This window comes from Juglans microcarpa x Juglans regia, chromosome 3S (assembly GCF_004785595.1).
Source record: "Juglans microcarpa x Juglans regia isolate MS1-56 chromosome 3S, Jm3101_v1.0, whole genome shotgun sequence".
NCBI classification, from domain to species: Eukaryota; Viridiplantae; Streptophyta; class Magnoliopsida; order Fagales; family Juglandaceae; genus Juglans; species Juglans microcarpa x Juglans regia.
This window is the reverse complement of record NC_054599.1, coordinates 19,588,882-19,616,752: the sequence shown is the minus strand read 5'-3', so window position 1 is coordinate 19,616,752 and position 27,871 is coordinate 19,588,882. Positions and strand designations below refer to the sequence as shown.

Here is a 27,871-nt window from a genome sequence, read left to right as displayed (position 1 = left end):
GATAATATTATGGTAGAAATGTCTTGGTGCAATGGACAAGACTTTCATCGACGCATGGGCGCCCGCTAAAGTCACTAATGCATGTCAAAATCGTTTCACCAAATTGCCCAAAATGTGTTGGCATTATGTGATTTCAATATGAAATTCATATTTGTATACGTCGGGTGGGAGGGCACTGCCCATGATATTCGCATATTACTCGATGTGCTGAGTCGTCCTGGGAACTACTTTCCATGGCCTTCCAAGGGTAATTATTATACATTATTTAATTCTTCAAATATGACTATTATTTTTATCTTTGAACAAAATGGTTTGTTTGGAAAAAGTTTTCATCTCATTTCATCCCATCTCCTTCCCAACATCACTCAAAGACAAATACTTTCAAACTAATCATTAAAACTTTTCCAAACTTTCAAATAAAAAATAATTCAACTTTTTCAAATATCCAAACAAAAATAATATTAAAAAACTATATTCTAACAATATTTTAACTTTATAATATTTTTTATTCATTTTTTTCTCTCCTTTCCCAAAACCCTATAAAATACTACTCAAACTATCTCACTACTATTCACAAAATATTTTACTCTCCAAGCATGCCTTAAAAATTTTAGGTTATTATTATTAGTAGATTTAGACTTTCTGTGCACTGACATATTTATACTCTCATATCGAAGAGAAAGTATCACAGGTCTAGACCTAATAGGAATCGTTCAATTCCAAGGATATCAGGATTTTTTCAATTATCGGTATTCATCCCTGTGAAATGCACAATTGTTGTACTAATTTTTTTTTTTATAATTTTGCAGTCAATGCCTCGTATAGGCCAACAAGGTAACAATATATTATTGTTCGATGTTGTACCATACGTAACTTCATTTATACTATTACACCAAGTGATGAGATCTTCCAGAGGTATAGCAATCCAAATTCTTATCCAATTATGACTGTGTTGATGACGCAGTTGCATTATCTCGTGTTTTGGACATGTCAAGTGCTTCGACACAATCTATAACTGCAGTTAGAGATGTTATTGCAATATCCTATGTGGGCACATTGGCATGAGCATTACACTTGTAATTTTCACCATGGTGTATTGTTAATTTTTTGCAAGTGTGAAACAATATATTGTAAATTGGGGGCTTTAAATACATATCAAATATATATGATGTCTAATTGAGCAGAAATGTTATTGACCAAGTCTGACTCTATTATTCCAGTTTAATTAGAATGGATATTCGTATGAATCATGATATGTCTGAACTTATAAAAGTGTAGATTTCAACTAAAGCGATGTCACATTTAGTGAACTCTGCCTACATAGTCCAGACATTAGTATCGAACTCTTTATTCGCATCGAAGTGTATATGTTAGGAAAACATGTCCTGTCGTTGGTAGTATAGGGAAAAGTGAGAATATCCAACCAATTGATGTCCTTGGTAAAGGATTGTAGAAGTAGTCTGGGAGTTAGTATTTGTGTTGAATGATTTATATTCGAATTGCCAGCATTTGACTAGCAACGAAGCAAGTGTCGTTGCAAATGACCCACCCAGGCTGACAATCCCCATGGAATTGTTGTAGTTGCGTTAAGCTCTCGACAGAAGTGTTTTCAACAAGAAAAATTCTACACAACCTCCATACACCACATTTTTTTTAATTTTTATTATTTTTTTCTTTTATCAAATATTTAATATATAAATAATGAATAGAAGAATTAAATTAGTTTAAAAAGACTAAACCAAAAAAAAAAAATTTTAAAAAAAAATTTTAAAAATGCAGTGTATGGAGGTTGGAGAGGTTGTATAGCATTTCCAACAAAACTTCCTCAATGGTCCAGGTAAACCTGTTCAGACTTAAGGTCCGAACCTTTTGTTGAAAGAGTACTGCGGCAGTGACTTATGCCATATAAGCATTACATCTTATTTGATGTGCTCTACACACTGATTTGAGAATATAATTTTTTTTTTCCTTACATATCAAAAAATGACTTATTTGGATGGAATTTCCTTACAGTAGAATTTGATGGGTTTAATTTTTCTTTCCTTAATTATTAATTATAGAAATTGATGGAAGGGTAGAATTCTTCAAAAATAGAATGATAGCAAGCTGCATCCTCAATATATAACTATTCTACAATAAAAGAGGCTATAGCCTCATGAATAGTGGACTTTGTTTGCGTTCACACTATCCCATTTGCACAATTACATTTTGTCCACTAATTCATCATTAAAACTACAATTAGATTTTCTGTAATTGTAATATTAATTAAAATATAATAATAATAATAATAACTTACAAATAATCTAAACTGAAGATTTTGATTTATGAACATTGGTAGAACAAACTAACAACTTAGGATTTGTTTTATATTTCTTCTTAGATTAAAAAATAATACTATTTTCAGTATATAATTTTATTTGGAAAAGATAACATATACCTTCATATTATTTTTCATAGTAATACATAAAAATAAATCATAGTCATTGGAATAATAATATTTTCATTTTACAAAATGCAATTACTATTTTTAGGTCCCAGTTTATGCGTCAGCTTATAATTAGTTTTTAATTAAAATATTTACTATTTTATTTTTGTGGTAACTCATTTCATATTAATCTATTTGCAATGCATTTTTTAAATTATTATTAAAATAATTAATATCACTTTTTATCTTTTAAAAAAAATTATTTTAGTAAGAACATGTTTTTATTTTCTAAAATCTATATTCCAATTCCAAGTTTGAAAAGAATAATAAAATTATATTTAAGTACAAAAATAAAAATATTGTCTTTAAATTTAAATAATAATATTTTATTACTATAGGATATGGTTTAAAAATAATAATACTAATCTTCATATTATTTCTCATATTAATGAGTCATATTGGATAACACTTTTTAAATTAATATTATTTTCATTTGAAAAAAATATTATAAACTTTTAAATTTCAAATGAATAGTCTATATTTACATTTTATCGTTCCAATAACAATTATATTAATATACCCTAGTTTCCTAAACCAATTAAAAATAATATTATTTATTTTTTTCATATATAAGAACAATAATAATTTATTACTATATACATGTCTAATTGGTCTTATATCAAGTGAAGCAATGGACCTCCTACAATGATTTCATTATAATAAGTTCTAAACATTTGATTTGTTATGTGCTCCATTAATAATTTTAAAAGTTTTTATTTCCTTTATTTTTTTCAAGTATAATTATAATCAATTGTAAAATTTGTGGAATAGATTGATGATTATCTTTACATTTATCATTCTAGTTGTTCTAATTAATATGCATCTTAAAATCTATATTTATCACATAAAAAATGCAGTAACACTTTCAACAGAGAATACATCCTTGCACAAAAACTTTTATATACATATATATATATGAGTAACAATACCTACACAATACATTTCATAATATATGTTATAAAATAAAGATATTTGATAAAATAATCATTTATATATATATATATATATTATTTGGATGCTATTAATTGTGGGAGGCACAAACACGTAATTTCCCTGTACGTACCGCAAATTTCCTTGTGGTACGGCAAAGGAGTAACTGAATGTAGCTATAAAAGCATGTACGAACGTACGTGTTCATCGCTCTCCGATACATTCTGTCGTCTTCTTGCACGTTTCTGGGAGGCCTCCCTTTTATCGGGAATAATCTTATTTTACCCACTCATTTTATTTTTTTTATTTTGACTATTTATGTATTTAATTTTTTTTATTTACTGATTAAAAAATTGAATTGAAATTTTTTTATTTTTAAAAATATTAAAAAATTATAAAAAGAAAAAATTAAAAAAGATTTTGCTAACGGCACGCCAACGACTATTACAGCGTAGCATTACCCCGTATCCGGAGCACGTTTGTCGTTTACCGCAGCGTGTAAAATGAATTTAAAATGACTAATGAGTACTGATACTCCGACGTAAAATTCGGTATAGAATGAGTATCAACAGTGTAAATAGTTTTTTTTAATTATATTTTAAATCCTTTTAAATATTTATAAAAATAAAAAAATCATAAAATTATTAAAAAATACTTTCTTAACTATTAAGTAAAAAAATATTTTAAAAAAATTTGACACAAAATATGTATGCAATTTTTCAATAGTTCTATCAATTTTTGTATCTTATATTAATGTGGTAAATTATGTATATAGGCCAGGAAACTTAAAAATTTTATTTTGAAAATTTCCTAAACTCTATTGGAAGCTTAAAGATTTTTTGCTCTGAAAATTTGAGTCTCTGATGGGAGGACTCCATAAGTTTTCTATATGTATGGCTAGGTCCCCTCTCCTCTCCATGGGCGTCTATTGGCTTGTCTCATTCAAGGCTAATACTTTTGTGAGGAGCAAGGAGGGAAAGATTTGGCTGCTAATATTTGTGGAAGTTCAAGATTTGCTTTCAAGATGTCTTCCACGAGTATATTTTCTAAACCATAATTTTATGATTGTGATTCTTATTCTTAGCATGATTTATATTATATACAACAATTGGTATCAGAGCCAACATGCTCGGATCAGAATCCTTTGTATTAAAAGAAAATTGTTCTTCAGTTTGCATTTTCCTTTTTTTTTATACAGCCCGAACACTATTTATTAATTTCGGCAAAATCAGTTTGTTGAAAAATTTCAAATTGTTAGAGCTTTTATTCCTCTCAATCTCCTTGTTCTTTTGATATATTAATCGGATTTTTTTATTATGTTTTAAGGATTCAATTAAACCTTATTTTTTTGCCTCTATTTGATGAAAAATATCAATTTCCTTATTAATAGTTGAAATATTGTTTTAATTCATCAAATGTTTTATCAAAGCAAGTTTCTGGGATGTTGTCTACTCGTTTCAGATGCTTTTGTTTATTCCTTTTGTCCCAAATTTGTGTTTTACGAAAGCTAGGGTTCATACTCATTTTTTAAAGATTAAAAATCTATATCAAATATTAATACTCATTGTTTTAAAACACCATATATGTGTTTTCCAGGTTCTAAATATTTTTTCCCCTAAATAAATTTTGGTTTTTGATCCCAAAATCACAAGGAATTGAGAAAAACCCATTCAGAAAATCCATAAACTCGAAACCGGACGCACCGGGCGAAGGAAGCCGGCTGGAGGTTGAATGAGAATTCACCTCCAGTGCCCAGTTAACCCCCACGCGCAGCAGGTGGCGCGTGGGGCGCGTATAGCCTGGTGGGGCCACTTGTTTAGTTGTTTATTTTTCCTGTATTCATTAACTAGTCATATTAAAATTTTCTATGATTCTGGAAAAATTTTAGGATCATTATAAGATACTATTTTATAATTTTTAATATTATTTTTACATTTTTTGAGGGGCTACAGTGAATATTTTATTGTAATAAAATTTTCTAATGAATATTCAGTATGTTATGTGATCTATGCATATACGTACTCTCTTTGTAAGAGCGGTTTGGAATGCATATTAATTTGGTAACTTGTTATGGGCATTGTTTTTTTTATAAATATATGCTTATTTGGATATTATTTTGTAAATTGTCATATATGCCTAATCTGCCCTTACAATTTATCCCTCAATCACATTTGAACTATGAATTTGATTGTAATAAATTGATGGTTATGATTTTGTTGCATAATTATCATGTTGTGATTGAATTTTTTTGACATTAAGACTATCCTTATTTTCCCATTAAGAGAAATCTTTTGAAATAGAAATGGGTGGTAGCCGCCAAAGTAGCACACTCATTGATATTTATTTTCTCAAAAAAAAAAAAAAAAAAAGGGTAGCATTGCATTTTTCAATTTTATTGCACACAATATCTAGCCCAAAGCTGTTGTTGTGTGTGATATTTTAGAAAATGACATGAAGTAGTTGACGAGATTGCATTGGTCTAGAAATCACTTTCTGCCTAAAGGTGTTGGTATTTCGAAAATTGATGTGATTTTGTTGATTAGCTTCATGATATGTTTTAAGAGTACCTTATAGCATGTTGTTTTGTCAACCCAAATGTGACTTTACAATGATGCACCTAGGCTCTTATAGCTTATATGGTTTCGAGCTTAATCAAGAACTATCTAATTAATAGATAGATATGTTATCATCCATTGACTACATGCATTATGATTGGATGATATTAAATAAAATGTATTGTTTTATATTTCCACAATTTTAAGTGCCTCATCTCTTTCAAGTCAATTATCTGCTATTGAAACTTTAACTGGGAATAATTATGTGAGATGAAAACGAGACGTAGAAATAGCACTTAGTCTTTTGGGTTTGGATTTTGCCCAGGAGAAGCAACTTTCAAAACCTACAGATAAGAGCACTACTGAATATGTGGCTGAGTATCAAAAGTGGGAAAGTGCTAATAGGCTTTGTTTAAAGATTATCAAATGTTCTATATCTGATTTCATTATGGGAGCTATTCCAGACAATTACAATGCTAAAAATTTTGTGGATGTCATAGGACAAAGGTTTGTTGAGTCTGATAAAGCTGAAACTGGAGACCGAATGGATAAACTAATGAGTATGAAATATGATGGTACAAGTGGAGTTAGGGAGTACATTATAAAAATGATACATATATCCTCTAAGCTAGAAGCCCTTAAAGCAAAGTTTTAAATTTCGTACCGTACCGGCCGGTACGGCCGAAATTTTTCGTTTCAGCCGTCCGGCCAGTACAGGTACTATACCTGTTCCGTACCGGCCAAAATACCGGCTGTACCGGCCGGTATCGGTCATACCGGCCTAAATTTCGGCCTGTACCGGCCTATATTTCGGCCGGTACCGGACGATATTTCGGCCTATGTTTTTTTTTTTCATTTTTTCAAACTACAAGCTTATTTTTTAACCCTCAATTCAGACTAGACTATTTATAATTTATATATATATGTATTTGTATATGATTTATTTATATATAGACTATTATTTTATAATATAATTTTTATATATATTTATATATATAATTTATTTATAGATCGACTATCCCGAAACGCTATCCTGAAACGGTACCGATACCGAAATATTTCGTTCCAGTGCCTTGACCGGTACGGTATTCAAAACATTGCCTTAAAGTTCCCATTGCAGAGCCTCTTCTAGTCTATCATGTTCTCAATAGCTTTCCTAGCCAATTCAATCAGCTAAAGGTTACTTATAATGCTCAATGGGATAAATGAGATTTAAATAATTTAATAGCTGTGTGTGCCCAAGAGGAGTATAGGATGTGTCGTGAGATTGTGAAACTGTGCAATTGGCTTTTCAACCACCATCGAACAATGGGTCTTCTCATAATCATAAATCTAAGTTCCATAAGGGCAATAAGTCACACCGAAATCAGCATAATAAAAGATTTGGAGATCAAACTTCTGGTGATCCTAAAGGAGCTATAAAGAAAAATTATCAATGTAAGTTCTGTAAAAATAAGGGTCATTGGCAAAATGATTGTTTTAAGTTTAAGGCTTGGTTTGAGAAGAAGAAAAAGGGGAACTCGGCAGGTACCTCCTTGGCCTTAATTTGTTTTGAATCTTCTTTAGTAGATGTGCCTTCAAATTCTTGGTGGATAGACTCGTGCAAGTATTCATATTGCGAATTCCTTGCAGGGGTTCATAAGCAAACGGAGGCCAAGTGAGGATGACGTGAGCTTGTGCATAGAGAATGAAGTTCAAGTGAAGGTCGAGTTTATAGAAGTAATAAAATTAAATTTGGAGTATGGTTTTTCTCTTGGTTTGGATAACACAGTTTTTGTACCATTAATGAGACAAAATTTAATTTCTATATCAAAACTTGATGATTCTGGTTTTTCTTTTAAATTTGGTAATGGAAAAGTTAAGTTGTTTTATGATTCTCGTTTGGTTGGAAATGACATTTTATGTGATGGTTTATATAGAATATCTTTGGCTCCTTTTGGTGAAGTTTCTTATGTCACTAATGTAGCAAGAAAACGTCTTTAATCCTTGAATCATCTTCTATGTTGCGACACGAGAGGTTAGGGCACATTTCAAAGGAAAGAATGGAGATATTGATAAAAGTTGAGATACTTTTTTCACTAGATTTCTCAAATCTTAACACCTGTGTGGACTGTATAAGAGGAAAACTGACTAAATCCACAAGAAAAGGTTCTACTAGGAGCGATGGTATTTTAGACTTGATACATACCGACATTAGTGGACCTCTGCCTTCTACCATATGTAGAAATAAGTACTTCATAACTTTTATTGATGATTTCTCTTGCTATAGATATGTTTACCTAATTAATGATAAATCTCTTGCTCATTAGAAATTTATAATATTCAAAATGGAAGTAGAGAAATAATGTGGAAAAAGTATTAAAGTTGTTAAGTCTGATCATGGTTGTGAGTACTATGGAAAGTATAATGAGTCTGGTCAAAACATGGGCGATTTTGTAAAATTTTTATAAGAGTGTGGGATAGTACCTCAATACACCATGCCAGGGACACCTACGCAGAATGGTGTTTCTTAAAGACAAAATTGGACTTTAAAGGATATGGTTAGGAACAGGACGAGCAGAACAAATTTGCCAAAGTATTTATAGGTTGAAGCTTTGAAAACTGCTATGTACATGTTGAGTAGGGTTCCCAGTAAAGCTGTTACAAAAACCCCTTTTGAATTGTGGACAAGCCGTAAGCTAAGTTTGACTCATTTCAGAGTTTGGGGATGCCTAACTGAGTTTAGGATTTATAATCTTCTTGAAAAGAAATTAGACCCAAAATCCACTCCTGGTTATTTTATTGGGGACTCAGACAGATCAAAATGATATAAGTTTTATTATCCTAATTGTGACACCAGAATTGTTGAGTCCATTACTGCCAAATTTTTAGAGAATGATGTTAGTGATAGTGACAGTTCTGTACTGAAGAAACTTTTCGTTGAACCTAATTAAGTTGTAGTTTCAGTTCCTGTTATATAGGAAAGAGTTGTTTCTTAGCCTATTGAAATTGTTAATGAAAAACCTAGGCATCAAGAAAAATTTTCTTTTCTTCCTCCAACAACTATTGAGTCAGTTTCTGAGCTACAAGTCAAAAGATCACAAAGGGAAATAAGGTCTATATTGCCAAATGATTACATTATCTATTTGTTGGAGAGTGATTTTAATATTGGGCATATTGTTGATCCTGTTACATTTAATCAAGCTTTGACAAGCTATGAGTCAGATAAATAGTTAAGTGTTATGGAAGATGAAATGAATTCTATGAAAAAGAATAGAATTTGGAAACTTGTTGAACTTCCTCCAAATGGTAAGGCCATAGAAAACAAGTGGATTTTCAAAAAAAAATTGGACTCAAGAGGGAATGTTGAACGAAAGAAGGCAAGATTGGTTGCAAAAAGATTCACTCAGCGAGAGGGCAATGACTATAATGAAACATTTTCTCCAGTTTCATCCAATGATTCTTTTAGAATTATCATGGCACTTATGGCAAACTATGATTTGGAATTTCATCAAATGGATGTAAATATAGCATTTTTGAATGGAGATCTTTATGAAGAGGTTTACATGAGACAACCTGAAGGTTTTTTTTGTAAAAGAAAAAGAAAATTTGGTATGTAAGTTAAATAAATCCTTATATGACCTAAAGCAAACATCTCGACATTAGTATTTGAAGTTTGACGAAGTTGTAACTTCTTTTGGTTTACTGAAAATACAGTTGACCAGTGCATATATCGCAAGACAATGAGAGAAATTTTATTTTCCTTGTTTTGTATGTTGATAACATTTTGCTTGCCAACAGTGACCTGGGATTACTTCATGAGACAGAAAATGTTATCTACTAATTTTGAGATGCAAGATCAATGAAAAACAGTTAAGAAAGTTATGAGATATTTGAAGAAGACTGAAGGTTTCATGCTCACATTCCAGCATTCAAATCACCTTGAGGTGGTAGGCTACTTAGATTATGATTTTACTGGATGTCAAGATGATTTGAAATCAACCATAGGTTATGTTTTTATGTTGGTTGGGGGTGTTATTTCTTGAAAAAATGCTAAGCAAACTCTGGTGGCATCTTCTACTATGCAAGCTGAATTTGTGGCGTGTTGTGGAGCTATGATCCAAGCTATTTGGTTAAGGAATTTTACTTATGGACTGAAAGTTGTTGATTCTATCTTGAGACCAATTACTATTTCTAGTAATAATAACGCAGCGGTGTTCGTGTTTTGAAAATGAGCTATCATTTCACATCTAAAATAGCATATTTTGAAGTACTAATCGTGTTTTTTTATACCAATCGTGTTTTTTTTTAAGAGCAATGCTACATGCAGTCGTGGAGTGCCAAGCACTGTGCAGTCGCTTTGAAAAACAGTGGAGTTCATTATTAAAAAATTAATTTTTTTTCATATGGGTCCAGTATATATTCACTTTTTTCAAAGTGATTGTGCGGCGCTTGCGCACTCATAACTTCCACTATCATTTCTCTTTTTTCTTTCATAGAAATATTTTATTTTTCTTTTTATGGATATTTTTATTTTGGTCAGTTTTTTTTGTTAGAATAATTTCAAATTATGAGCTTTATTTGATTACATATTTTGTATTTTATAAAAACGTGTTAGATATATAGTTCAGTTTATGATATGCCAAAGGATTTTACTTTTAAATAAGAATGTTTATGAAAGTTAACTTTGGAAACTTTAAAAACCTCTCATCTCATCATTACAACTTTCTCAAATCTCCACACAAAATATAATAAACAATTCAACTTTTTCAAATCCCAAAATAAAAATAATATTAAAAATTATATTCTAACAATATTTTATTCAACTTTGTAACTTTAATCTCAACTCATCTCATCTCATCTCTGAAAACAAACGAAGCAAACAATAAGGTATTTATTTGGTATCCTAGTGGAGGAATATATACATTTGGTTTGAATAAATGAATTTGTATTTTATGGAGAATTTGGAGTATATAAATATTTATGATAAATAGTTTTAGATTATAAGAGCTAACTCTCCAAACCTCTAAAAACGGGACGTTACACATTTTCTCCGATCAGGATTGAACTTCTTTTCGCAATGAATAATGTTGAGGTCACCACAATCAAGAAAAATATCTACAATCTAATTATTAGATTATAAGATCTTATCTCAATTAAAAATTTAATTTTAATTAGGCATAATATTATAATAAAATAAGAGTAACACGTCATTTATATTTTAAAAGTACTTAATAATTATTGTATTGAATTTAAATCATTTTAAATTTTAACTTGATATTTGATTAAACAAATCAGATTCTTTAACAATAATCTATTATTTCATGTTAAGTTCGTGAGAGGTTTGTAGGTCATAAATAATAAGTTCGTGAGAGGTTTGTAGGTCATAAAAATTATTTATCTTACATGCCACGTGTCACAATCGAGTTCGGAACATATAAGAGTCAATCATAACTCAATTCATGTAATTAAATAGGTTAGATCTTTCAGCCTAATCCGCTAATAATTTTGAATAATTCTATTTAGCATTTTACACACCACATATTTTTTTTTCTCATAACAAGTATGTAGAATACAAATAATGAGTAGAATAACTCAACTAGTTTAGCAAGAATAAAATTAAAAATTAATAAAAAATTTAAAATATATATAATGTGACGTGCGATGCTGAATAGCATAACCCACATTGCATTTATATCAGCTTCGTGTCAAGATCAATTAATTCCCTTCCCTACAATATATATATATATATATATATGAGAATATGAGATAATCATCACCAAGAGCAAATTATATATAGAAGCTGTATCGTTTGGATTCGAAGATGAGTTGAAATGAGTTGAGATGGGTTGTGAATAGTAGTGAGATTTGTGAGTTAAAGTTGATGAATAATAATGAATAGTAGTGAGATGAATTAAGATGAGTTGAAATGAATTGAGATGACTTGCGAATATAAACTGGGCTTAAAGTTACCTCGTTTAATTTAGATGGATATATGATTTAATGAACAATTTTTGTGCTACTATTTGATCAAGAAACTTTATGCTAACGTGCATTTTCTTATTTCTAGTCCTTCTTGAAGTAAAAAACAGGAGAAATATTTCCAAAAAATGCATATAATTGAGATAAAATATATAAGAATATTTTGGAAAAAAAACTAAAGATTTCTTCAAAATTCTTGGCAAAAAAAACCAAATCCAAAAATGTCATAAAACAGAGATTAATCTCATCATATCTCTATTTATTCTAAACGTGATTTTAGTCACGTTTCAAGAAATCTAGATTCCTAAACATCATGGACGCCGACTGGAACGTTAAATTTCATGATCCAATTAAACAGATGATGTTTCTTAGGGCACGTTATAAGAAAATAGTAAAGTTACTGTTATTTTACAACTACTTTACAATTGTATTTAAAATTGAAACAATTGTGTGAATGAAGAACCGCGATCATATTTATCACAATTTTCTGAATACTATATATAGTTCATAGTTGTTACATATCTAATGTGCAACAATAAGAGCAAATAAATGCTCCCCCAATGAGTAATGATATATATACACAACATATTATACAATACATTATACAACAATATTATAAAATAAGAATATTTTTATAAAATAATATTATTTTTATAAGATATTTTATAAAAATAGCATTCATTTAAAATATAGTTGCATAAAATATTGTGAAAAATATTGTGTACAAATCACCTCGAAATTTATATTATTGGTGAATGGTGATTCTTATATACTTCTCAAAAAAATCTATACATCATATTATCATCTCACTTGCATATCATTAAGTATGTTGTTGCACATTTATCATCATTAAATAATTATTTATTATATACTTCTTTATTATCTAATAGTGTTAAATATGTTATATATCACTTAATATGATTAAAATAAGATAAAAGTATAACATAATTATCAAACAAATTAGCAATTACTGCCTTCAAAATAAATAAATAAATAAATAATGATCATAAATTGCAGCAGTGTACTGCCTGAACGAACTTCATCCGTAATTTCCACGCGGCGCGAGTTGGGGAAGAAAGTTTTTAAGTACCAGTGGATAAGTTGTTGAAATATTAATTAAATAACTATATATTGAAGTCTCATTTTAAGTTATTATATTAAATATAAATTCAAAAAATCTTATTTAAATATTTTAAATAAATCTTATTTATAATTTAAAATCTTAAAAATATTTCATATAATAATTTATAATTTATTGTATTATAATTATCAATAACTCACTCAGAGTGTGTAACACACCACTTATTGTTAGATTATACTTTTTCACTGAGATGGTGGGTATTCGCATCAATGGTATGTTAGGAGTCTTCATATTATTTCTCATGTTATGATTCATACTGAATAACATTTTTTAAATTAATATTATTTTCATTTTAAAAAATTATTATAAAATTTTAAATTTCAAATGAATAGTCTATATTTACATTTTATCATTCCAATAAAAATTATATCCCGTAGTTTCCTAAACCAATTAATTTTTTTTTATTTATAAGAATAATATTATTATTATTATTATGTACATATCTAATTCGTTTTATATCGAGTGGAGCAATACACGTCCTACTATGATTTAAATATAATAAGTTTTAAACATTTGATTTGTTATGTGCTCCATTAATAATTTTATATTTTCTATTTCCTTTATTTTTTCAAGCATAATTATAATCATATGCAAAATTTGTTGAATAGATTTATGATTATTTTTATATTTGTTATACTAGTTGTTCTAATTAATAGGCATCTTAAAATTTATATTTATCACATAAAAAATACAGTAAGGTCCTGTTTGGATTGAGAGATGAGCGAGATAAGATGAAATGATTTTAGATGAGTTGAATAAAATATTGTTAGAATATTATTTTTTAATATTAATATCATTTTAAAATTTAAAAAAATTAAATTGTTTATTATATTTTATTTAAAAATTTTAAAAAATTTTTAAAATAAGATAAAATGAATTGATATCATATCTCAGTCTAAACGTGCCTAACACTTTCAACAGCGAATACATCCTTGCACAAAAACTTTTGCATTCATATACATATACAACAAAAACTTTTGCATTCATATACATATACATATATATATATATATATGATAGTGATAGGTTACTATTTAATTACTACTTATTTATTATCTAAATGTATTTCAAGTTTTTTTTATTTTTTATCAATTTTTTTAAGTATTTTCTTAATATTTTTAATCACTAAAAAAAATTAAAAAATATATAATTTTATTAATACTTACTTTTTTAATCATTAAATAAAATAAAAAATTAAAAAAAATCAAATATAAATTAGATTGGAAATGAATAGTAATAGGATATATAGGCTATAGCTATCATTATTCAATTTTTCTGTACGTACGGCAAATTTTCCTGTAGCAAGGAAAAGGAGTAACTGAATCTAGCTAGCTCTAGCTATAAAAGCATGTACGAACGAACGTTCATCGCTCCCCGAATCCCCGATACCTCGTGTCGTCTTCTTGCACGTTTCTGAGAGGCCCCCTTTTATTCGGAGCACGTTTACCGCAGTTTGTTAAATGAATTTAAAATGAGTACTGATACTCCCACGTAAAATTCGGCATAGAATGAGTATCGACAGTGTAAATAGTTTTTTTTTAATTATATTTTAAATCCTTTTAAATATTTATAAAAATAAGAAAATCATAAAATTATTAAAACAATACTTTTTTAACTGTTAAGTAAAAAAAGATTTTAAAAAATACGGCACAAAATATGTACACAATTTATCAATATTCTGTCATTTCTCATTTAAAATAGCTTATTTCGAAGTACTAAAGTAGTTGTAAAAGATCAAGAGTTCTTTTTTTGTACCAATCGTTTTTTTTTCTCTCTTTTATAGAAATATTCTATTGTTATTTTTATAGATGATTTTTATTTTGATTTTGGTCAGTCTTTTTACTATTATTTTATTTTATCTTGCATTTTATTTTTACAAAATAATTGAGATTTTATCTTTTTAGACAAAATTATCAAAATATCTTATTTTATAATTATTTGAGGCCGACTTATCGGTTTTAAGAGCAATTTTCGAATTTTATCAATAAATCTTATTTTTATAGTTTTTTTTTGTTGGACATATCTTCTTAATTTAAATCTTTAATTTCGTTGATTAATTTACAGTAAGAATTAATTCTTAATCCGATAGACTCAATACGGCCAAGCCAGCCACCTCGTGCATTACACACAAAAACTAAGCAATTCATTAGTCGGAAGAACATCTGTAAGTCCGGCCTCCTGTCCTGCTAGGGGTGTAAAAGAAAAAAAAAGGGAAAAATCAGTTAAGTCAGACCGGATTGGGCCAAATTGGTGGGTTGGATCCGGTGCTGTACTGATTCTTAAGAACTGAAATCGGTCCTAAACTGATACGATATCGATTTTCATATTTAAAAAATCAGTTTAAACCAAACCAGACCGGTATATATATTTATAATTTTTAAAATTTTATTATATATATATATATATATATATATATAACATGCTAAATTACTAATTAATATAACATGTGATATAACATAAAATTAATCTTATAGTTTTTTATATAACATATAAATTTTAATCTTATAATATATAATGAATATAACATAAAATTGTAATCTTAAACATAAATACTAATATTAAATTATTAATATAAACTTAGTTTTGATATATATATATATATATATCTATGATAAATATATTTTTGACATAATAAATTATAATATATATATTTTTTTTGTAAATATATTTTTACACATTTGATTATATATACTCATATAAAGTCTAGAACTTATATAGACGTACTATAGTTAAATTCAATACTATACTAGTATGTGTTAATTATTATAAAATAATATATTTATACTATAATATAATAGACTAATAGCTTAGTATACGTAAATATCATATTATTATTAACATAAATAATCCATAAAATCATTCAGGACCGAATCGAAATTAGAAAAGTTGAAAGTTCCAGTTCAGTAATGAATCGGTCCGGTATCAATTATTATATTTTCAAAACTAATGTATACCGATTTATTTTTAAAAAATGTATAAAATCAAACCAAATCGTACAGATTATGCCCATGCTACCTGCAGATCATAAAAAAATGTCTCGCCAGCCTCCTATATAAACATTATTTCTAAATTAAAAAAAAAAAAAAAGGGAATTTGGCAAGCTGATTATAAATTAAGTGACTTCTAATTTTAAAGTGTTTAGTTTATTATTACATCATGAAGCCGTTTGACACCTAATAATTAGTCTACAAAAGCAAAAACAAAAAAAAAAAAAAAAGCCTGCAGCTACCAGCTAATTGGCTGGATCGACAATCTTTTTTCATTTTTCTTTTTTTTCGCATTTTTCAGAACACGGGAGAACCACTAGACGACGAAGCATTCACCAAATTGAGTACGCTGTTCCAGTAATGCTTATAATTGCACTCCTCAAAGTTACCGCTGCAGTTTTTATCTCCATTTTCCAGTTTGTCTCCGGCCATCAACGAATTCTGGTCGTCACAGTTACAACCCAAGATACCCTTGAAATCATCCATAATATTTGAGAGAGGCATAATATTCTCATTCACTGCCCTATAAGACTCCGAAAACCATGCACTTTCCGTACTATAACTCACCTCCTGCAACGCCGTTGTGTGATCCAATCTTTCTTTGAGTGCCGGCATTTGAGTACAGACTTCTTTGATAATCCCAACTCCGCATGCAGTAACTGAGCTTTTGGCGAATTCAAGTGCTTGGTTTTCATTTAGCTCAACAGTACTTTGGATATCGGGGAATCCGTTCTCCGAGAAGTTCAACGTAGTTGGTGTCGGGAACTCTAGGTCGTTGTTGCCGGCGACTGGGAATATGCCGGTACTCGTTGAATTTGACCAAAAACCCTGCCATGCTTTGAGGACGTCAAGGCATGGAGATAGTACTACGGGTTGCTGAGCTAGGGTTGTGCTGATGTTCTGAACAGCCAGAACAGTAGTGGAGCTGAGCTGCTGTTGAATAGGGTTGGACACAAGCTTGGACTCCCTTACCAGTCTGGCTTCGGCTTCAAGCCTTGCACTCTCCCACTGAGCCATGTGGCTTAAGTTGGCTGAATCTTTGGAGTGGCCACTGCCGGAGCTGAGGGCATTGCTTTTGGGCTTGTGGGTAACGGGATCGATGCCCATCTTGGTTAGTCTTTTCTTCAGATGTGTGTTCCAGTAGTTCTTGATCTCGTTGTCGGTTCTCTTGGGCAAGTGAGTTGCTATTGCCGACCATCTGAAAGGGAAACAAACTCTTGTCAATAATTGAACATATATATATATATATATATATATAGTTACTATTTCAGTTTGAGTAATGTGTTATTTAAGTGATTGATAGAAATATGATTAGAAATGACAAACTTTAGAACGAAGATAAGTATTACTCTTTCAGTTTTCATGGCGGATGAAAGAATGATAAAAGAATATATAAATATATATATATATATATATATGTTTATATGCACGCGCGATGATCAAGATAATCATATTTTCTGTAGAAGCATGGAAATTAGTGAACTGATATATAGACTCCAGTATTTGGTGTGTCGCGTGCAAACTGTAACTAGGAATTTGGGTTTCATTAAATGCCTTTCCTCTTTAATCAATCTATTTCTGAACAGTAATCTCACATGCACATGAGATATATGAAGGTGAAAAAGTTGAAGAGCAAAATAGATCAGATCCTGGGAGGTGAATGCCAATTACTGGATCATCAGTTAATTGATGATAATGTTTTCAAACGGTAGGAACGGCAAGCTGGCTGGCTTCTCAGCTTAATTTGAAAGATTACCTGTTCCCAAGGAGTGCGTGGAGCTGAATGATGGTTTGTTCTTCCTGCAAGCTGAACTTTCCTCTTTTAATATCTGGTCTGAGATAGTTAGTCCATCTCAATCTACAGCTCTTCCCACATCTCTGGAGTCCTAAAAAAACCATACCCAGAACGAATTAATTAGAATAAAGAAAAAAATAATTTGAACTCAGCAATTATAAATAATTAAGCTATATAATATATATATTCCATCATATTATTCACGTAAGGGATCCTGCTTTTATTGTAAAACATTAATTTATATACCAGCCTTTGCAGGCAAGGCTCGCCAGCTTCCATGGCCGTGTTCTCCAATGTAAGCCAAAAGCTTCTGGTCTTCCTCTGGTGTCCATGGCCCTTTCTTCAGCCCCACCTTCTCACAGCATGGAGACCTTCCCATTCTATGGATGCTAATCAAGTAAAAGCACTTCAGGCCTCAAAGTCGAGAGAGAGAGAGAGAGAGATGCTAATGGGAAATGTTGGAATAGATCCTGCGGTGGTGAAGCACATAGGCCAGTGAGATATATATATATATAGGCTTATTATACATCAGCCTATAACTCGCAACACACTTCGCATTATTATTATTATTTCTTTTTTATTTTACCGCAGCACATGAGCACACGGCTGTAGCTGATGCATACATATTTCCATATATATATATATATATATATGGACAATATATATTTTCTCTATATAGAGAAGTCAAGTCAATGGCAGGAGTAACGGCAACTTTTCTTCTAATTGTTTTCCTTCCGTTTTTGACCTTGATGTTCTATTTATTTATTTATTTTTATTTTTGGCGTCTTTCTTTTTAACTTCGGTTTGCCTTCCTTCTGGCCTCGAATGTATTTAAAATTCACGTTGACTCGCATTATAAATTTATCAAATTTTTATATAAAATATAATAAATTATTCAACTTTTTTAAATTTTAAAATAATTTTTATAAATTTTACATAAAATATAATAAATAATTTAATTTTTATTTTATTATTCACAAACTATCTCAATTCATCTATGAATTCAAATTCAAAAAAAAATAATAAAGTTAGTTTGTGAATTTATTTATAATTTTAAATATTTTTATAACCAAAGTATTTATCTGGAACAAATAGAAGAAAATATCACATAAAAAGATTAAAGAAAAGTCAATAGATCAATCGTTAGTATACCCAGTCGGTGCGTGCTTGTAAAATCAGTGTTCCAGCTAATTTCCCTTCAATCAGTAGGTTGGGATGTAATATTTTCTCTCAAAATCAGCATTCCATGCATTTTCTCTGTTACCAAACATGAGCTAAACCCAATTCATGTTTGAACTACTATGAAATGGTAAATCATGTCCATTTTTTTGTGGGTTCTACTTTAAAGCATATTTGCTGCGGAAGTTATCAAGTGTTCCCAGAACTTTTCAGAGGAGAAAAAAAGGGATAAAAGGTAATCCACAGGACCGCAGAAATAGGAAAAAAAACACAAAACATAATGGTAAATAGTATAGTAATGGTTGGGTAGGAGAGTGGATAATTACCACTTAAGACGTGGGCCCAAATGGTTTAATAGATGTTAATAGATATTAGCTGGTCGGAAACAGCCCTTTTACGTATCCAAACTGACAGCTCTGCTATCTCCGAAATGACAAAAACCTAACATTGCTAGTACTGGGCCCATTGGAATCTGGTGGTGACACGTGCTAGCCGTATTTGTTGGGAATTCTGGTTGAAAGTAATTATATCTAACTTTTCTCGAAATAAGGAATACATAAAACATAGTGATGGGGGTAAATATACAGGTCTAATACATAGACATGGGAGAGCAGCAGAGCACAAGAATGGAGGGTCAGGCGTGCAAAGAGTGAGGTGACATAAAACTGTTATTTATCACCTCTCTTCCCAATATAATGGAAGGGAAGGCATTATTCTCTTAAATCTTATTACAAGAAGGTCTAGAAATATTATCTTTTTCAGGTTAAAAAGGTCTTCAAACTTCACAATATAAAGAGAAATAAGATATCATGAGAAGTTATAAAATATTCATATCATAATGAATTTACCTTATAAACGATCCGTGAACATAGGCCTTGTGCCGAATCATGTAAATATATGTATCTCATTCTCTGTTTATATTTTATATACTCTTTCTCTATTTATTGTTATGGATGTACGTACGGGCATAAGTATCGACGTCCCAAAACCCCATCGTGGGCTTCAGACCGCTTCATCAAGATGCAGGCCATTTCCATAGGCCGGGAATGACACTTTCTCACATTTCGGACTGTTGAGCCATTTTTGTCATTTACAATTGGCATCGTCTGTGAAATAATCTTATTCTCTACACTGGAAATAGGAAAAATGATAAATCTATGGCTTGCAAGAGCATCTCATACAAAAGCATATACGACCTCATTTACATTTCATCTATTATCTTTTTTATATTACTCTCAGTGACAAGTATAATTTGTTTTTATTATGCCAAAGAAACTGGGATGAAAGTCTTTAGTTTTCAGTACTCCTGAAATCACAAAACGACCTACTTTATTATTTGCCTTATTGGTCTATGAAATTATCAAATAATGCATGGTTGTCAATTTGATTGACATCTCTGGTTATCCATTGCCCTGTAAAGTGTTGAACTCTAGAATATATTTTAGTACGTACTATTACAACAAAAGAAAAGGAGCAAGTTGGGCGAGTGCATGGCATGCACAATAAACGTAAAGGGTGCAGGCCCCACTGTTTCACGTGCAGGGCTCATTGCTCGTTACCGCCGTGCACGGTGCGGCCCAGGTCTAGACACCCAAATAAATGGCCAGACAGAGTCGACAGGCGCCTCACCGTTGGTCAGTTGCCGACCGAAAGCCAAGAAGCTAGTGGGAAAGCAACCTACCAAAATAGAGGTCCCTGTGATGGATGCCCTTACTTGCCTTCATTCCTATCCTTCACCGATGACGGAGTTGCTCCACACCAATGCTACCCATGAAACTTAGCCTAATCGTGAGCTTGTAGAGACATCGGCAGCCACCACCAGGCACGTCGGCGTTCTTTGTGGTCCACCACCCTCATGGCCAAGAAAGAGAAGCCTCTTCCCCACCTCGCAGACAGGCAACCATCTCGCCATGACTATGGTCAGGCAAGTGATAAACCCAGGGCCGACATAAACCCTCTGATCACGGGGGGCAGAATGTGCAGCATCTCCTGGCTGGCAACCATCATGTCGTCTAGCCTTGCACCCCTTGCCGTGGAACTTCATAGGCAACTCATCAGCACCGAGCAATTCACCAACATAAGGAAACGAGCACAGGCGGGTAACCATCCCGCCGTGAGCAAGCAAGTCTTTACTCACCCCGACAAAACATAGGTACAATCTCGTGCAAGTCTTTCCAACGGGTAACCTTCACGGCATATTGTGCACCACTGGCCCCTCCTGTTACATGGGCATGGAACACACCCATAAAGACCTTTCCTCGGCCATTTTCAAACTCCTCGGCCACAATCAAAACTCCTCAACCTCAAGTTCCTCAGCCACAGTCAGCTCCTAGGGAAGGTGGTCCTCGACCACAGAGACATTTACTCAGTACTTTCTTCAAGGGAGCCTCTATTAGTACTTTGATCAGATGGGCCTGAAAATAGGGCTTCAATCTACAGGCGACTGTTATTAGTGCGAATGCCAACACGTCCATTCGCGGTTAATGGGTCTCACCTCCTCTGAAGGTTCGGCTTGTATAATATATCAATCTTTAGGTGTTTTTATCTTCCTTCACCAAAGCTGCTAAGATGGCCTCCAGGGAGACCGAAAACTACAAGTACAAGATTTCCCCTTGTCCATCTTGACTCAAAAAGGGTAGGTTAGATAGGAACTCCTTCAGTTGCCCTAATGCCTGGTCATATTTGTCATTCTAGGACTATGCCTTCCGCAGCACTTTGAAGAAGTGTAAGTACTTATCTATTGAATTGGACACAAATCTGTTAACTACTTCTATCTGGCCGGTTAACTTTTGCATTTCCTATATATTCTGAGCGGCTTCATGTCGATAATCGCCCTAATCTTTTCAAGATTCGCCTCTATTACCTTTTTTGAGACCATGAAGCCTAGGAATTTTCCCAAATCCACACCAAAGACACATTTTGTCAGGTTGAGCTTCATATTCTACTGATATAGAACGACGAAAGCTTCTCGCAGGTCCACTATGTGGTGCTTGGGTTCCTTGCTCTTGATGAGTAGATCATCCATGTAGACTTCCATATTATGGCCGATTTGGTGTTTGAACATGCGGTTCACCAGCCTTTGATACGTGGCTCCGACATTCTTCATCCCAAAAGGCGTCACTTGGTAGCAATATTGCTGACGATTTGTTATGAAGGAAGTCTTCTCCTAATCTTTTTGGCTCATCCAAATTTGATTATACCTAGAATAATCATACATGAAACTCAACATTCAGTGGCCCGTCGTAGAGTCAACTACTAGGTCGATACATGGCAATAAGAAGTTGTCCCAAAGGATAACTTTTGTTTAAATTGGTGAAATTAATGCACATTCTCCACTTGCCATTGACTTTTTTACCAAGACCACGTTAGGGAGCCATTCTTGGTATTGAGCTTCCCTGATGAACCCCATAGCCAAGAGTCGTTCCATAGCTTTTGCTATTGCAGCGTACTTTTCTATAACAAAGCTCCTTTGTTTCTTCCAAATTTTTTCGGCCTTAAGGTTTACACAGAGGAAATTTTTTATGACTCCATTGTTGATTCTGGGCATATCTTCATGGTTCCAAGCGAACATGTCCTTGTGTCGATCAAAAATTACTTTAGTTGCTGCCTTACTTCGAATCCCATTTTGGTTCCTTCTGGTTGCTTTAGGTTAGTTTGGGTCTAGGGTTATGAGCAATAAAGGTTCATTAGCCTTGACTCGCCTTAGGCTTTGCTCATCCCATGTTTCGAGCCCATGTTCAATGAGTTCAGGTGGAAGTGGCAGTGACGGTGATGCTTTGTTGAATCTTGAACGTTTTGCTGCACGCACGTCCTTTCCCCCGCTCTTGAGCTCCTATACATAGTATTCACGCGCCAACGCATGTTCACCATGTACTTCCCCTCCACCCACCAACATTGGGAACATCTTCTTCAAGTGGTAGGTGGAACTAATGGCCTTCAAGTTGTTTAGGGTCGGGCACCCGATGATCGCATTGTACGAGGAATGGGCCTTAACCACTAGAAAGTCGTCAGAGTGGTGACTATGCAACGCTCTATCCCTGCAGTCAACGGATACGGGTAGTGCAGTGGCATCTATAGGTTAGATTGTTTTCCCTGAGAAGCCTTTTAGTGGCATGGGTGAAGGGCGTAGTCGACTTGGGTCAGTTTCCACCTTTGTAAAAGCATCCCAAAAGTAGACGTCAGCCGAACTTCCGTTGTCGATTAGGATTCTCTGGGTAATGTAATTGGCCACTAGATACGTCACTACTAGTGCATCGTCATGTGGGTATTGGACGCCTTAGTAGTCTTTGTCGCCGAAGGATAAGGCGATCATCTTTTGGTTCTTTGCTCCTTGTATACACATCCAAACTTAAGTGCATCGACCTCAAATTCTGATTCTTGGAGGGCATGCCTCCATTCCTCCTCTTATCATATAGGCCTTTCCTTGCCTTCTCTTGAGCTTTTCCTACATTTGCTCATTTTGATCTACTCTCTACTTGCTCCAATTTATACTTTCTTGGGGCAATCAAGGCCTTAAGAGTATCCTCAGCACTAAAAAAGTGATTTACCCTACCCATAAATTCTCGTAATGTTGTTCGGGTTTTCGCCAATTCTGACGTGAAAGAGTTTCTGGGCAAATGCCTCCTAAGAGTGTTGTCAATGTGATCTTTTCATCTTGATCATATGCCGTCATGCGCTCTTGTTGAACCTTCCGAGATATGCCTTCAAACACTTGTCCTTCCGCTGCTTAACAGTCAAAAGGTATGCAACTGGCCACCTTCTTTGTCTACTGACCATGAATGGAGTCAAGAATTGCCTACCTAGCTCCTCAAAATTATCTGTAAAGCTCGGCTGTAATGCTCCAACCCACCCTCTTGTTCTCCCTTTAAGGTTAAGGGAAGAGCTCAACGCACGATTTCTTTGGAAAAACCTTCAAGGGTTATATGGGTTTTGAACGTCTCCAATTATTAGACAGGATCCTTAGATTCAATGTACAGTTTAATTTGCAAAACTTTGAATTTGGGTGGGAGTGGAACCATCATTATCTCTACGTTGTAGGGCAGGTTCGTGCTATTGAGTTGGTGGTGGACAGATGAGGATGTGTCTATCCTCTTGGCCATCTCCTCGTATTTATCAGTGAGGTTGCGTAAGTTATGCATTTTTCTCTTCTCTTCATCGGCAAAATTCGATATGCCCCTACTTTTTGAGTCTGCCTCCTTTCTCTCGTTGTGGCTTGGTGCAGCGTTTTCTGCACTTCTTCATCTAAGAGCTTCATTTTCGTGTTAGATACTCTCAATCTCTAGAGTCATCCTCCTCAGTCTTTCCTCCACTTCTGCGAATCTTTCCTTCATCTTGATGTTCGCATGTTTGTTTGTTGCTATTGTTTCTTAATCGCAGGTTGCTTGAGAACGTGTTTTTGCAAGCAAACAAAAAGCACGTTGAATCCCCTGAGATCACACAGATGGCTCCAACTGTTGTGGACGTGTGTCGTATTTCCCACAAAGAGTCCTTCACAACTTGCAACCAGAGAACAAAAAAGTAGTTCGGTGCGATGAAGGACACCTCCGATGCCTAAATTAGCGATAGCAAAAATGTGTGTTGTTTTGTTATCTAATGAGTTTTAATAATGTACCTCGATTCTTATTTATATGGGTCGATTGTTTCTCTATGGTAAGACTTGTCCCTTGGTATAACTCCCTTTGGACCTCGATGTAATGCAGGTTGTTAGGGCCTTGATTTCACTTGTGTAGGCGAGTATCGTGCTGGACGGGCTAGGAGCGCTATTAAGGCTGGTTTGGTTACACAAAATCAAACTATCTCATCTCATATAATCATTATAACTTTTTTAAATTTTTATATAAAATTATATTAAACAATTTAACTTTTTCAAATTCTAACACAAAAATAATATTATATTTAATTTTTAACAAAATATTTTATCTTATCTCATCTGAACTACGTAACTAAACGAGACATAATTCTTCACGTTGTCCGTTCCATCGTTAAATTCCTATTAATTAGGATTAGATTCGAATTTCGAGTTTATGTGTTTTAGCAGATGCGATTTTTGTGGTTGTTGAATTGGTTTATGGCCATTTGAGCTCATGGGCCCTAATAAATCAAGACTCACCGTAGTTCCCTTAGGGGGGATATTTGACCTAGTAAAGCATATTAAGCTAGGTTGAATATGAGTGATGATAAATTATTTGTGACAGAACAGCATAAATCCATCCCTAATAAAGTTGAAACTGGAAAGGAAACATGGCAAGAATGATCGAGTACAAGTCCAGGAATATTTTGAGTAATGTAATTATACCATCGTATTCCCATAACTTCTACAGGCATGATAAAGCAAGACGATTACTTTTCGGTATAAATTTTAAAAGTAATTCTATATATAATTATAAAATATATATATAAACGTCGCGTAATCGTTTTGAAAAAGAGTAGGATCTATTATTAAAAATTTCATTGTACAACTTTCATGCAAATCTTTGTAGAAGATGTCTTTTTCACCAGGAAAATTTTTATTATTTTTTTATACAATTTAATGGTAAAATCCGTTTTTTTACTGATGATTTTCACAAAAACTATATAAATCATTGTTCTTTCTAATATTTATCGCGATATTCTTAGTTTTTTTTTTTTTTTTTGAAAAACAGAACTGCTCGCTCCAATTATAATAGATTTTAAATATCTGCCCTTGTTGACATCTACAATTACGTAATAAAATAATATTATTTTAAACTTTATTTTGACTCTTACTTTTGATTAGATAGTTTTAAATATAATAAAAAATATTATTATATTTAAATGTTAAAGTTATACATTTTCTCTAGCTAGACAGGACTGAACTTCTCTTCGCGATGAATAATGTTGAGGTCACCCCCAACAATAATCAAGAAAAATATCTACAATCTAATTATTAGGTTATAAGATCTTATCGCAATTAAAAATATAATTTTAATTAGGTAGGATATTATAATAAAATAAGAGTACCATGTCATTTATATTTTAAAACTACTTAATAATTATTGTATTGAATTTAAATAATTTTAAATTTTAACTTGATATTTGATTAAACGAATCAAATTCTTTAACAATAATCTATCATCTATCATTTCATGTTAAGTTCGTGTGAGGTTTGTAGGTCATAAAAATTATTTATCTTACATGCCACGTGTCACAATCGAGTTCGGATCATATATGAGTCAATCACGACTCAATTCATATAATTAAATAGGTTGGATCTTTAAACCTAATCAGCTAATAATTTCGAATAATTCTATTTTGTATTCCGCACACTACACATGTTTTCACTCTTTTTTTTTTTTCATAATAAGTATATAATATATAAATAATGAGTAGAACAATTCAATTAATTTAACATAAATAAAATTAAAGGTGTGTCAAAAATTCCACCAACCACACATTGCATTTGTATCCGCTTGATGTCAAGATCAATTAATTTCCTTCCCTGCAATATAAGATGATCATCACCAAGTCCAAACCATATATAGAAGCTTAAAGTTACCTTGTTTAATTTAGATGATATATAATTTAAATAAAGATAAATAATAATTACAGTCGTGACTTTAAAAAAAATAAATAAATATAGGATCTATATGAAAAAAAAAATTAATTTTTTAATAATATATCTTAATTTTTTTTAAAATAATTATACAGTACTTACATATTTTACTATTATCTATTATAGGTAATATTACTCTTTAATGAACAACTTTTATGATACCATTTGATCAAGAAACTTTACGCTAACCGCGTGCATTTTCTTATTTCTACTCTTTGAAGTAAAAAAACAGGAGAAATGTTTCCAAAAAAATGCATATGGTTCAGATAAAACATATAAGAATATTTTGGGAAAAACTAAAGATTTCTTCAAAATTCTTAGCAGGCAATAAATGCTCCACCCGATTATATCAATCAGAGTTAAAAGTCACCTCGAAGTTTGTATTGTTGGTGAATGGTTATTCCTATATACTTATCAAACAAATTAGTAATTATTGCCTTCAAAATAAATAAATAAATAAATAAGTAGAGTTGATCATAAATTGCAGCAGCGTACTGCCTGAACGAACTTCTTCCGTAAGTACTAATTTCCACGCGGCGCTAGTTGGGGAAGAAAGTTTTTAAGTACCAGTGGATAAGTTGGTGAAATATTAATTAAATTGATTTTGAATACAATTATTTTAGTTTTAAAATTTTGAATATTTAATAACCATTTCTATGACGTCACCTCTTTGATTTCGAATACGTTGTGAGTGATGCGTCTTATTGATAAGGTCATTGTTTAAGGTGTGTTTGGAAGTTGAATTGAATTGAAATGAATTTAGTTGAATTTAATTTTAAAATAAATCTAATATCTAAATATTTAACTCTTAAATTTTTAAATTTATCTTAATTTAAAACCTCTTTATACTTAAGATCTACAATTATTTTTAACTCAATACCTCTTTAAATGCAAGATTATCAATCTTTTTTAACTTTTTATAAATATATATTAATTCATCTTAACATTTAAACACATCTAAACTCATTTTATATAAGCCTCATAAAACTGATCAATCCACCATCTAATCAATCCACCATCTAATATTTTTCAATGTGTGCAAGGCCTCATAATACTAAATTTAATATTTAATACAATGAATTATTTATATTTGTAAATAAATTTTTTAAGATCTTACTTAATTGAGGCACCAGATTTGCATTAAGATCTAATTTTAAGTTGTTGTATTAATTATAAATTCAAAAAAAATTATTTAAATATTTTAAATAAAATCTCATTTATTGAAAATTTTGAAAATATTTCATATAATAATTTATTATTATAATTAC

General features: G+C 31.7%; 1 protein-coding gene across 1 annotated transcript; it reads right to left on the bottom strand.

Moving 5' to 3' along the window:
- Window positions 1–16,191: 16,191 nt before the first annotated feature.
- LOC121257065 (transcription factor MYB106-like) lies at window positions 16,192–18,327 on the bottom strand. Its single transcript, XM_041157934.1, has 3 exons — window positions 18,101–18,327; window positions 17,816–17,945; window positions 16,192–17,257 (listed from the first exon to the last, which is right to left on the bottom strand). Exons 1-3 carry the CDS (start codon window positions 18,231–18,233, stop codon window positions 16,357–16,359), a joined length of 1,164 nt encoding a protein of 387 aa, XP_041013868.1. The 5' UTR covers window positions 18,234–18,327; the 3' UTR covers window positions 16,192–16,356.
- Between the last annotated feature and the right edge of the window lie 9,544 nt (window positions 18,328–27,871).